Below are 13,388 nucleotides of genomic sequence, written 5' to 3'. Positions count from 1 at the left end.
AATGGGGAGTTTTTAGGAGCCTTCTCCGGGGCGTGGCTTCCGGGGGAAGGGGCGGGCTTAAACGCAACCTTGACAGGTGTGTTCAGTTTTCAAAGACCTTTCATTTGATGTATGGTACGTCTAAATTGGACATTTACTTATCTCAGAGGAGCTGCACACAGGCAGTGCACACGGAGATACAGACAGAGATACAGAGACACAACCCGAGCAGGGTTACATAGTAAGCTCCACTTGGTCGGAGGCGCGGCTTCGCCGCGCCTCCTCCCGCGTTCGCAATCAATTCCCAACGTGCCACAGAAATAAACATCAGTCTTAAGACAAACAGCCGTCTTCCTTGTATGCTTGCATATCAAATGGCACAACTTATCTCTTGATTGTGAGCTAGACCTTTCCAAACCAAAACTTAAACTTAATCAGCCTGCTGATCATTCCACCCAAATTTCCTGAAACTCTGACCATCCATTCTCAATTGTGACCTTGACTTTGATTGTGACCTTGACCTTGCCAACTCAAATTATCTCTTCAGGGACACCTCCTGTTAAATTTTCTCCATTATTTTCCGGAAATCGGCCTGTCCTTTTGTCAAGTTATCTTGCTAACAAACACACACGCACACAAACAAACAGACCAATTATATTATCCTGCCAAGCGTTGCTGCGGGCAGGGTAAATGAGACATCTGTGTCGGCACACTATCCAAAGGAATTGTGTTCTGAGAGTCGTCCAGCCTCGCCACAAGCAGCCTTTTAGCATAAAGCTGTAAACCCCTGTTATGAACTCGCCGGTCAACCAAAGAAGCCTGAAAGATGTTTGTTTTTCCCCCTTCCCAGAGCACTTGGATGCCCAACCGATGTAGTGTAGCGTATACACCTAGCAGAGATGGCATGAATGTAAATGAGTAATACACTGAATTTAGACAAAACAGTATACGGCTAATGAGATCAGGGAATATGCTTGGCTACTTTGAAATCAATGTGTCTTTCGGTTTTAATTAAAGGCATTTTTTTTTCGGGATTCTATAACACTATTGTACTACACTAATGTTTGTGTTGGTTAAAGGCCTTCCTTTACTGCATGGCTAAGTATGACAATGTAATTGTTGTTATTGAATGATAACATTTTCCAAAAGGTTTGGTGTGTTTTATGCATGTTTCAGTAATGCCGAGGGGTTTGGTTGAACATGGTCCTATCTATGCACTTTGTGACAATTCTTATTATTATGGAGAAATTATATACCTACATAAATATTCCTAATATGAAATAACAGCATATATAGCATAATAGCAACAGTAGAAAGAGCAATATAACAACAACAAAACAGACAGCTATTAAAAAGACACCAAGTCTATAACATTTTACAACCTAACAGGCATCAAAGAAGGGGCCTTTGTCTTGTCATCCGTTAATTTAAAGTGTTCCCACACAGCTGAGGTCTTTGCCATTTTCCTTCAACAGCCATGGTGAACTGAAGCGCACATTCTTAAGTGAGGGATGTCACGTGTCCAAGATGGTATATTATATTTATTAACAAAAGGATATATTTTTCTATTTTGCAGTTCCCCTTAATTTATAACCTACATTTAGAAAAGATAAATAAATAAATAATCCAAACTGGAATTTTAATGCCTACCCAGAGAATGAATATTAGAATACCTTAATAGTTGGAGCCAGCCCTACATAAAACTATTTCATACAGCGCATGTGGCATTATAACTAAGTCAAATGATCGACTGCAATATTCACTATGCCATTGTTTACAAAAATGTTGCTTGCTTTCACACACCCAGGTCTCACAGAATTCTTTCTGTTGTGACACAGACCTCTGTGTAGGAGCGCAAACATGTGGCAGAGATTTTAACGTAAATTTATGGTACTTTTTTGCCCTTTTTGTAACTTTAAGAACTGGTCACTGTTGACTTCAATTGATTGTGAGAACTGAGAAAGATGCTATGAACTTGTGTGGATAACAAAACTATTCATGTTTCAACTGGAATGAGGGTGAGTAGATTGGCAATATTACAATTTTGAGGTAAACCATTGCTTTAAATGTTTTCCCAATATTCACATTACTATAATTACATAATATTAACTCTAGCTGTTAAAGCAACAGCTAGAGTTTCCCTACAGCACTTGTTATGATCTATTTAATGTTCAGATTTAGAAGCGGCAACTAATTTCAAATCCGTCATTTCTTTGATTACTGCCGCGATGCAGCAACAAGCTGTATCCCGCAGAATGAGTAACCACTGTGTCTTCCAGTGATGACATGACAGAGGACTACTTTGGCTCTCCAAATTAACTGCCCGTGGAGCTTGCAGAGGCAGGGATCTCTCCTCTAGCAGAGAGCCAAAGTGAGTTCAGCACCAGGGACAGAGGTTGGAAGCACAAGTGCAGACTGGGAGCCCACCTGACAAACGCTACATTACAGCCTCCACTCCACTCTGCTGTATCCAGCTGAGACATCTCCAGTCACAGCGTCTTCGGCTCCAAGTCTATGAACCCAGGAGGCTTTTAGGAGAGAGTCGTTCATGGGTTATTATGTCTGTTGGGAGCAAGGCTGCCCTAGCACGTCTGATATCTGGTCTGGAGGGGCGGGTTCAAAATCTCCGGAGAGAGAATCCCTGGCCTCCCATTAGTTCACCGATCTGTGCTCCCGCCCCTCCCCAATGTGCAGCATTGAGAGCCCTGACGTCACAACATTTGGAGCGACGCCCACTGCACTCTGGTTGGTTGGGGAAATCACCCACTTCCTATGCCAGGAACGTTAACAGACTGGTCCAGGCTCTTATTTTTGAGCAAAACGCAAAGGAAAATAAAAGCCTGGAGATCGAGGCTAGTTGGGAGCTAACATCTACCTGTGTGTTCCCCCTGGAAACCTTGAAATAATCCCAGACGTGGCAGTTTTGATGGCTGCAATGGGAAGATTTTGTCAACCCCATTAAACAATTGTCTCCCTGTTTTTTTGTCTTGAATGTCGGACTCTCCAGTCTTCAACATACTTCCATATAGGCTACACACTCTAATATTAATATATATAACATATTCAGGGGGAAATTGAAAACGATAAAATCCAAAGGCAACCCACTGTGTCACAGTATTCTGCAGTGAGTTAACAGAAATGCTTATCCACTCACTGGGTATTTACATCTAACATAAAAATGCCAATATGTCAATATTCCTCTGCAACCTAAGGCAGTGTTGTCTCACAACAGAGCAAGTGCAAGGCAAGCTTCCAACAATTCATGCAATGACGATTATGAGCAGTTTTCTGGCATGATGTTTTCTGATAGGCTATACTGTATGAATGATGATATTTATAGGCTGGTGAATTATTGACAGAGCTCTTAGTCTATAAATATGTTTTTTTTTTTCAAGATTTGCTCTAACTCAAGTGTCTAGGAGTCTATAGCGCAACTATAACGACAACAACGGTGGCAAAATATATCGTTGGAATCACTTTTGAGAGCGATTAACGATAAAAACAGCTAATTAAAATATATCCGAATTTATACACATCAACACATCACTCACGTTTAGCATGTTAACAGAACTATGAGAATTATGGTTGTTGATCAGTGTGGATGCTCGCATCTTTATCATTATAGTGGTTATCTTCATAGATCATTCTTGGTGTGGACGACCCTTTTCGGCTAGGTTCCATTGTTATTAGTTACCCAGGCCCAGGGACACACATTAGCTGTCACCGTGTCGTAAACAGTGTAATAGATCTTGTGGTGGCCTTATGGTCATCCAACTATCGTGCTACTCTGAGAGTTACAAAACGGAAACTACAAACGGAAACACATTTTGGTTCTCGCCCTGATGAAGATTTTAACTGGTCGAAACATGTTGGCAATTTTTAAATAAGAAGCTTTGTTTTAACTTTAAATCCTCTCCTCGACATTTTGAGTGCTCGGATCTCTCCTCTTTTTTAATTTTGGTTCCATTTGTACACTCTCAGAGTAAAATGAATACTGAGAATTTTACAGTGCAGACTGGGTCCCCCCCAAAAAAGGCTCAATTTGTAGACTCTGAGAGTTACAGACCTGCAAGGGTTCATTTGCACCCGTGGTGGGCCCCAGACCAGACGTTGAGAAAAGTGTTATAGTGCACAGTTTGGTATTTGCAGGAACCTAGAAGCACCATCACCACAGGCAATGACACATAATTAGAAAATATCTAAAAACAACCGCTTTTAAGTTTTTAGCACAATATCGATAAAAACAACAACACAGATTACTCTCACTAGCTGCTTAATGAAATGGGTGTCGATATCAATTCACACAGTCGAAAATACACTGCAGAGCCGAGGTGTAGTACAATGACTTTACAAAACCACTATTCTGAGGTTCAGAAGGCTGGAACGGATCGAAGAAAAAAGAAGAAGAAATCTTGTCATTTAAATGCAAAGCAGAAAAGCAAAAGTGGCACAAGGGAGGCTGTTTATAACGCAAATGGCTAGTATTCAGATGGAGGATTGCTTTGAAAAAAAAAAAAAGACTTGGTGGAGTGGAGAGATGTCTATAGGGATATGATAATGTCTGAGAGATTCACAGCAAAAAAGGGGAAGTAACAAGCTCAACAACCTTGTAGATTGGCTATTTTCGGTGTGTGACACTGCCATATGACGGAGTATACATCAGGCTTAAAACAAACATAAAATCCTGGCCTCTGATGTTTGCACTGTCTACACATCTCGTACATAGATAACAGCCGTTTAAAGGACAACAGGCTCCCAAACATAGAGTTGGACTATTTCCAAACCCTATATTTGTGAACCTGAATACCTTCCTCAAAAGCAGTAACTGAAATCAGTTATGATGGTGACACCAGCATACACTTTGTTTCTAGAGCTTCTGAATTATGGAGAGCTTATTTAGTTGCCTTAAAACCTCCCTAACCACAACATATAACAACATCTCAAAGAAAAAGAGAAAAAAAAGGAGGACAGAAACTGGTGGGAACTGTCACACTTTCCAGAGAGTTGGATCTCAGGGGACAAGAAGGCATTGATAGGGACATGACAAAGCTTTGGGATTACTTGATTCTCCAAGATTATGGGGTTATGGAGAATTCTCTTTCAGGGTAGATGGCTTCAAGAATGTCATATAGGTTGCAGCATGTGATGTGAGAGGTGCTCGCACCGCACAACTTCCTTGGATCATAACATTATTTGGACCCCAGCAAGCCATACTGTAAATACATCACATATCAATCAACTCAAAACGGTGACTAGACACAATATAGCTCTTCATGGTTCTCACATCTCAAAACAAATATAAACTGGATCATCTAGGAACAATGATTGCAAACAAACCCAACCAACTCTGGTCCCTCCTGATTAATAATATACTGTTAACTTAGCAATATTCCATCCTATCATTGCAATGCCTTAATTCTTCTAAAGATGGGGTTGGATGTGCAATCGAATTGACAACAAATTTGAATCACATCAAATTTAACATGTACTTATAGTAAGTCTGATATAAATACATCATACAACCTTTAAACTAATTTACCTTACATAAAACAACTCTTGTCCATAAACAGTGATCAACAATTTAAAAGAACTCAAGCTGTACTCTGTATGTCAATAAGTACAAACTAAGGAGTGCATGCCATGTGATAACTTGGGGAATACTCACCCAACCTACTGAATCAAAACAGAGATGTACAGTATGTGGTTTATTATAGGGAGAAATATGTCAATCGTTCCCTGTCCAACCGAGCCAAAAGAACAAGAGTTTCATTTGCTCAGAAAGCTGTTGCCTGGAGACACAGTGATTGATGTATTAGATTAGGAACCAGACCCAACTCTGTAGCGTGTTGGTCCAGTGATTCAGCAATATTCTGAAGCCAGTAATACTTTGTGTTATAGCACTCTGTGCGCTGAGAAAGGGAGGCTGGCATTTGGATTCAGTGAACAAAATCTGATAGCAGAGCAGACAGACATGCTGATGCTCCAAACCAAATGCATTCCCATCTGTTTGTCTGCGGAGAAATGAAGCATGCAACAGGGGGATTACCTCCAAACAATTGGCTTTTAGAAATCACAGGGCAAGTACCAAGCAGTGCTGCTCCCTTAATAAATTGCCAATGGCAGTGGCACAAACATTTCTGGACCAACAAATAAGAAAAAGTGTAGTGGACCATACGGTTTGAGGGCGGTAGTATTTGTCATGTTCTAACAAAGACCCCGTTGATTCTTTAAAACAGCTAATTTGCCAGTTTAGCTTCAGCTTCGGCCAGTGAAGCTGTATCCAGACTTGTCTGTCCAGGCAGTGCGGAGGATATCCAGATAGCTGCCAGAAGCACAGACATCCTGACAGCTCATTCAACATTCTGACTGCATGAAAGGTTGCCCATTTAATCTGGAAGACATTCTCTGGTGTTAGGTGATTCTTCTGCATCCACAGAATACCACACCAAGTTTCCCTTTAGAAAAAAGCTTAGAATAGTGAAATGTGCCATCGTTTCACAATTCACTCCATACACCATTTGACTTGGCTTTTACAAGTTAAACTATTGTGCACAAGACTAGCTAGCTATTAATGTAAGAGTAAACATACAAGCTGTAAGTGAACACTGCAGGAAACAGAATTTCATGTACAGTATGATCATTTAGCAACGCAAGGTCTTCTTTGTTTGGATTTAGCTGCCAAAATGCATTCTTCTTCTTGAACCCCAGCATGCCTATATTCTGGGGGGAACATTCTTGGCGAAGAGATTTGGAGTAGACAGAAGAAAGCTGTCCAAGTACAATTGTTAAGGGCCATTCACACTGAGCACTATAACTATATCGTTCACCATTGTCATTTTAATTTAGTTGGTGTGAACTCTACCATCCACTTGACTTTTTTAAAACTATATTTTTTATTGTTATAGTTATAGTGCTTAGTGTGAATGGCCCTTAACTGGGGTCTATTTTACAAAGAATAGAGGTGGAAGAATAAAGTGGTTAATAAACGCATACAGTATTTGTGCAACTTGAAGCGCTATGGCATTTTGTGTTCTGTATAAATAATAAATGTGTTAATTCTTCAGTTTAAAAAAATTAAATAATAAATAAAATAAAACGCTGAAATCCATTTCAACGTTTTATTTTTTGGCAACAAATACATTAAGGGAATAACAGACTTTATAGGTTACTTTCTAGGCAAGTAACCAATCAGGACAGTGATCAACCCACTCCAACCATTACCACTGGCACATGTACAGTAGCCTATTTCAAACAGCTTCCCTGCCCCCGACACACTTGAGTCCATTCATGAACATTAATAAATGATAGCAACAGACCTGGCGGGATTCATGCCTGCCTGAGCACCAGCTGCAATTATGCCAGACATGTCAGGGAGAGACACTTACATCACATCAGAGAGGGGGAGAGAGACACAGAGACAGGGGGAGAGAGAGAGGGATTGAGAGAGAGAGAGAGAGGAAGAGAGAGCGAGAGAGGGCGGACTAGGACTAGGGGGTGGAATTTTCAAAAATACAGAAAATAGCAGATCTACAAGTTCACTTGTACGCCAATAAAATACTGTAGAGCTTAAGTTGTTACTCAGACTAATTGATATACAATAGTGGAATCGGAAAAAAATCTCCATTCAAATGTTTTCGCGTTGATTCGTTGATAATATATATAAAGAATATAAATGAGAAAATGTGCTTCTCAATTATTTGATAAATCAAAAATGTAATCGTTTTAATAATCAAGAATAGAATAATGGATAGTTGCCTAGAGAGAGCAGAGAGGACCCAATCAAACTGGCTGGTACTGCAGTAGGCTACCACTGAGTGGATGCATGGGAGGCTGAGGAAACCTAGTCCCCTGGTGCTGCTGGGCTGTGCTCTGTGTGATAACAGGCTCTGTCCTGTAACCTTATCTCCCTCAGACTGTCTAGGACCGCTCAGTCAGTCACATAACCCTTTATTTCATTTCAGGGTCTCCATCAGGATCAGCGCTTTTGACCAACCCAGACGATTTGCAACGGTGAAGTCAATGGTTACTATGGAAATTGCCAATATCGCAATCCTGTCCGACCTGCATAGACCGTGAGAGGCAGAAATATAGGGCTGGGCAATAAACCAACATTATGTCGATATCTTGGTATGATTGTAGACTAATTTGTAGATATCGTCTGGGATTTTGGATATCGTAATATTGTGGCAAAAGTGTTGTCTTTTCCTGGTTTTAATCACTTAAGCCTTTATACTATACTTTAAATATAAAAAATGGTAAAACATTGTAAAAAGGAAATTGATATTGCTATGGTCACAATATTAATATGGTCACAATATTAATATTATTTGGTCAAAAACATTGTGATATTTGATTTTGTCCATAACGCCCAGACCAAGCTTGGTTCTAAATTTATGATTTTCTTCCCAACATGTATGTCTACTTGATTGGGAGGACATGTTGAAAGTAACAATCTAAGAAAAGAAAGAAAAAAACACTATTTCAAACTGGAGCCTCTATTTGGACCCGTTTGGGGGTTAGGCTCTTTTCCACTGCACCAGAATGGTTCTGAGCATGGTTAATAACTTCTCCAATTGCCTTTCCACTTGGCTCTGTTTGATTGTGTAGTTCATGGCTCACACCTTGCCCAGGTTGAATAACCGTGCCCAGTCAAACTGATCCGGTGGGAAGGCTTAATGATGTAGGTATTCAATTATTGGTTTTAGGCCCTGCGGTGGGAAAGCGCTCCGAAAGTCAATACAAAATGCATGACTAAATATTTACTGCGAGACAGTTGAGACTGAGAGACAACAATACATTTCCAAATCCACCACTATTCATGGAAGACTACAGTCGTTGAAACCTGAAAATAGGACATGCAGTCATGCGGTTGCTCAATCGTGATTCATTTCACACCTACAACTGCTAGTTTAAAACTTTGCCGAGTGTGCGCCAACTCCACGCCTACAGTACTTCAAAAGCACAGCGTGCTCCTGGTTGGCAGCCACTCTGTCACAACGCACAGCGGCAAAGCTGAACTTTCTCAACTTTTGACGCTTCGCTTTTTGCTGGCTCCACCTCCTGCCACGGTGGGAAAGCAGCGGTCGCTCCTCTCCATCAGAAAAGGCATTGAACCGCTCACCGCTTTTTCAGAACGCAGAAGCGAAATACCACTGCTGGTGTGAATTTGGTGTTAATTTCATGCAGAAAACCACTGCAGCAAAAGGGTATGTCACTGTATGTATGTATCAAAAGAAATCGGGGGTGGAAGTACTCACATACCCAGACATAAAGTAGCTGACAAGGCACTAACACAGTGCTGCTGATGCTAATCATCAGATTCCATTTGCCATTCCTACATAGTCTTTAAACAAACATTGACAAATGAGTTCAAAGTGCTAATCGAGATTAAAAGGAAATATGCTCCTCAGGCAACGTAATTCATTAACCCTATTTTATTTGTTTTAAGAAAATGTACTCATCAATAATTCAAGATCTTCTGTCAGTTGCAATCAGTTTCTGACTTTACAGTATTAAGTACAACATACTCTGATGAAGGCTCATAGCCGAAACACGTTAGTTTATTGGTGTGTGCCAATAAAACAAAGTGGAAATGTGAGTACTTTGTCCTCCAAATTTTGGACTTTTTGTGTTATCCTTTTAGCACCATTGTATAATCGTACTAGTGTACTATTTGCAAACTGTTAATAAAGTATTCAATCAATATTCAACCAATCATTAATCCTCATCCTTCCATCAAACAAAGGGGTGTAGATTTAGCCTGGCTACTGGATCAGTAAGCCTGAGCTACCTGACTCTGAAACTATATTATCTTGTCGCTCTCTTGGGTTGTTTATGTCTCGATTATCAAATTACTCACATCCTGCTTTGGGATCACACGTGTGCTTTAGCCAACGTTTGCAAAAACCTGATTTGAAGCATGAATCGATGGGACTTGCAACACACACACACACACACACACACACACACACACACACACACACACACACACACACACACACACACACACACACACACACACACACACACACACACACACACACACACACACACACACACACACACACACACACACACACACACACACACACACACACACACACACACACACACTTAATCTGATCAAGCTATTCATCCCTGTGGGACATTTTGTTAGTGATGTTCTATTATGAAACCTATAAAGCTTTTCCTTTAGATGATAGGTAGTAGATGATGTCACTGTTTTCTTAATTTGACCAATAGTTGTGGCCCTTTACCCCTAATGTATGCCCTGACTGAGATCTTGTATGCATTTCCTATTCACATTATTGTTACGCACTTAATCCAATAATAGTGTCATTGGGTAATGCAATTCAACAGGCTATAATGCTGAGTATGGGAGATGAAACCAACAGTACACCTTCAGCATTCTGTATAGATCCGTGATGTTCCTTAAGCAGTGAGTTAGTACCCAAAAGTAGGTCACTAGATGTCCAGACAGGGTCATAGACAAAGAAGAACTTTAACACTGTAGATGGATATTGTGTTAATTAAAAGGTATTTAAAAAGGTATGGTAAGTGATATTTTTTGCTTAAAACAAACATATTTTTGTTAAAGAGTTAAAGCTTTACATTCTGATAGTAAGTCATTATTGCAAGATTGTTTTTTCAGTAACGGGTCTCCCTGTCTCTCCAGCTCTTTAATAAACAGAAAATACCTTTTCAGGTGGGTTGCCAGTTTCATCCAATCAGGGGAGAGTACTATTTATCAGCTTCAAATGTATAGTGTTCCAGTTTTAATTTTGTCTGCTCATTTCTTTGTACCGCTTCCAATTTTACTTGTTTATCCTGTACTGTATCCTGTATGAGTTCTCTCTCCTGACTGGATAAAACTGGTATCACGACCTGAAAATAAATGTTCTGTTTCCTAAAGAGCTGGACAAACACTCTATAGCAATGATTGCTATCAGAATATGGAGCTATTTAACACTTATTTTACCCTCGAAAAAAATATCACTTAGACTTACTGCACCTTAATATGCTGGCTCCTGTTTTCATGGCAAACATGATGTTCAGATACCAGTATGAAACCAGTTAAGAAGCACTGGTGCTCACACCCGACACCCCAAAGGGAAAGGTGCCCAAGGTTTACGGGTTTCAGACTCGTCTTGATGCGTCATAACGAGTGACTCAAAGCATGCTGTATCTGTGACTGGAAGTGTTTCATGACTGTGGGTTCTCCAATCACTGTGATATTAGGCTACTACAGCTACAGCTCCACCCCAAGACTGGGAGGTCGGGGGGTTCAATCCCCGGACGAGTTATACAGGACTATAATAATGGCAACCAATGCCACCCTGCTTGGCACTCAGCATCAAGCGTTGGATTTTGGGGGGTAAGTCCCTGCGACATACTAGCGTCATCATGTCCAGGGGGTGTACTTGTACATCAAGCTGCATGTGTACACGCTCCATATACACATATATAACGCCTCCTAACACTGCATAGAAGATACATGTGAAAGGTCTGTTCATGGCAGGACTAATGCTCTTGAAAAAGACCATGAATTGACATGTCCCCAATACGACCCCCCCCCCCCCCCCCCCCCAAAAAAAAAAAAGAAAGAAAGAAAGAAAAAGAAAATCTCCTTTCTACTGTAAAAGGGAAGGGTGTGGACGGATAATCTTGGGATGGACGGAGATCGAGGCAGAGATGATGAATCATAGATGAGTTGCATCCATATGTCACATAAACAGTCATAGGCTATCTGGAAGATTTTATGATTTTAACAAGGTATACATCCATAGGCTGACACGTTATTTCATAGACAGTATAGGCAAATAAAGAAATAACGTAGTCATCCTCCTGAGCAGGCACAATGAATGAAACAATACCGGGGCCAGAGAGACTGCTGCAGCTACACAAGTTATCACATCACACACTGACACAGCCTGGGTGTGTCTCAACACACACACACACACACACACACACACACACACACACACACACACACACACACACACACACACACAGAGGAACAACTTATTTACATCACACTATGTTATTAATCACATCTGCAGTCTTCTCTTGGGCTAATTGAAATATAGAATCGTCGTGTTTTGCATTGCATGACAATGCCGAGAAGGTAAATGTTTATTTTGCAACTGAAATGCGGATTAAATGCTCCTATAACTAGCCTGGATGTGGATCACAAGCGGAATGAGCTCTGGGTGGAATCATTCAAACTAGTTTAATAGTCTTAGAACCAGGTGGAGACAATAAGTGCCGTTTTAATTTCCACTGGAAAACTTAAAACTGTATCTAGCTGTGTCTATTGTGGGGAGCTTTATATCTTATTATGTTCAATAATGTTATTAAGAAATAATACCCCCCCCCCCCCCCCATCCTGTGACAGTGACACAATAATTAAAATAAAAACTTCTTGTTACAACATCTCTTTCGTCTTGTCAAAGACAAAGAAGCCATATAGTATAGATAGAGAGTAAGTTGCAGATGGAGATGACAGATGACACATGAAGATGCTGTGATGATGCAGCAGGTGCACCGGGGTTCACATCACAATCAAAAGCCTATAAGTCTCGCGATGGTGTCGCGCGCCACCTTATTATCAGATCTACAGACGAAGTAAGTATTACTCGGGGTGTGTTAAACTTCTCCAGAGGATTGACTTACCACTCTGCTCCCCCAGAAAGACCAGTTTGAATTTTCTCAACGGGTTCCCAAAGTCACTTCCCACTGACATGTTGGGGGACGATGTCTGAAGGGTCTGACGACAAAGTGTGAAGATGAAAAACGTTGAGCTTCCACCAGCTTATTGTATTTTGTGGATGTTGTAAAACCCGTCGCCGTGATGATGGTTATGAACTGAACTGAACGCTGGCTGCCTCAGTGCCTGGCTGCCTCTGCTGTTAGTTAGAGGACAGTGTTGCCAGATTTCGTGAGAGAAACAAGCCCAAAAGAAGCGAGCCCTTCGCCCTTTAAACGTAGTGTATATTATATCTACAAGCTCACATGAACTTGTAGATCTGCTATTAAAAAAAAATCTTGAAAAAAAAGGGCAAAATGTGGAATATATTTTTTTAAATGATTCTAACAAGACAATCCACAAATCTCTATGGGTGTCTCCCTGGAACAAAATATTTAATTAATTTAATTAATTTGGGGGTCCTTGACATGAATTCTTTTTGAGAACCACTGTTTTGAACCATTACATAAAAAACAAGCCCAAATAAACAACTACATTTAAGAAACAACCCAAAAAAAACCAATATTTACAAGCAACTTCACAGAAAAATAAGCCCAACGTCGCTTATAATAAGCGGACATGGCAACCCTGTTAGAGGAGCTCCTCGCCTTTCGTGGGGGCTTTCCGCGCATGCGCGGCCTCTCCTCGTTCTCCGATTAACTGT

General features: G+C 40.6%; 1 protein-coding gene across 1 annotated transcript in view; it reads right to left on the bottom strand.

Annotated features, from left to right (window-relative positions):
- Positions 1–12,778, bottom strand: part of rab6ba (RAB6B, member RAS oncogene family a) — an 85,701-nt gene extending 72,923 nt beyond the window's left edge. Inside the window, exon 1 of the mRNA XM_080431136.1 lies at positions 12,652–12,778. Coding sequence (XP_080287262.1) covers positions 12,652–12,721 — 70 coding nt within the window. The 5' untranslated portion in view covers positions 12,722–12,778. The remainder of the gene's footprint in view (positions 1–12,651) is intronic.
- Between the last annotated feature and the right edge of the window lie 610 nt (positions 12,779–13,388).

Source organism: Gymnoscopelus braueri (genome assembly GCF_963280865.1).
Source record: "Gymnoscopelus braueri genome assembly, chromosome: 6".
NCBI lineage: Eukaryota > Metazoa > Chordata > Actinopteri > Myctophiformes > Myctophidae > Gymnoscopelus > Gymnoscopelus braueri.
This window is presented reverse-complemented; position numbering and strand designations above follow the sequence as displayed.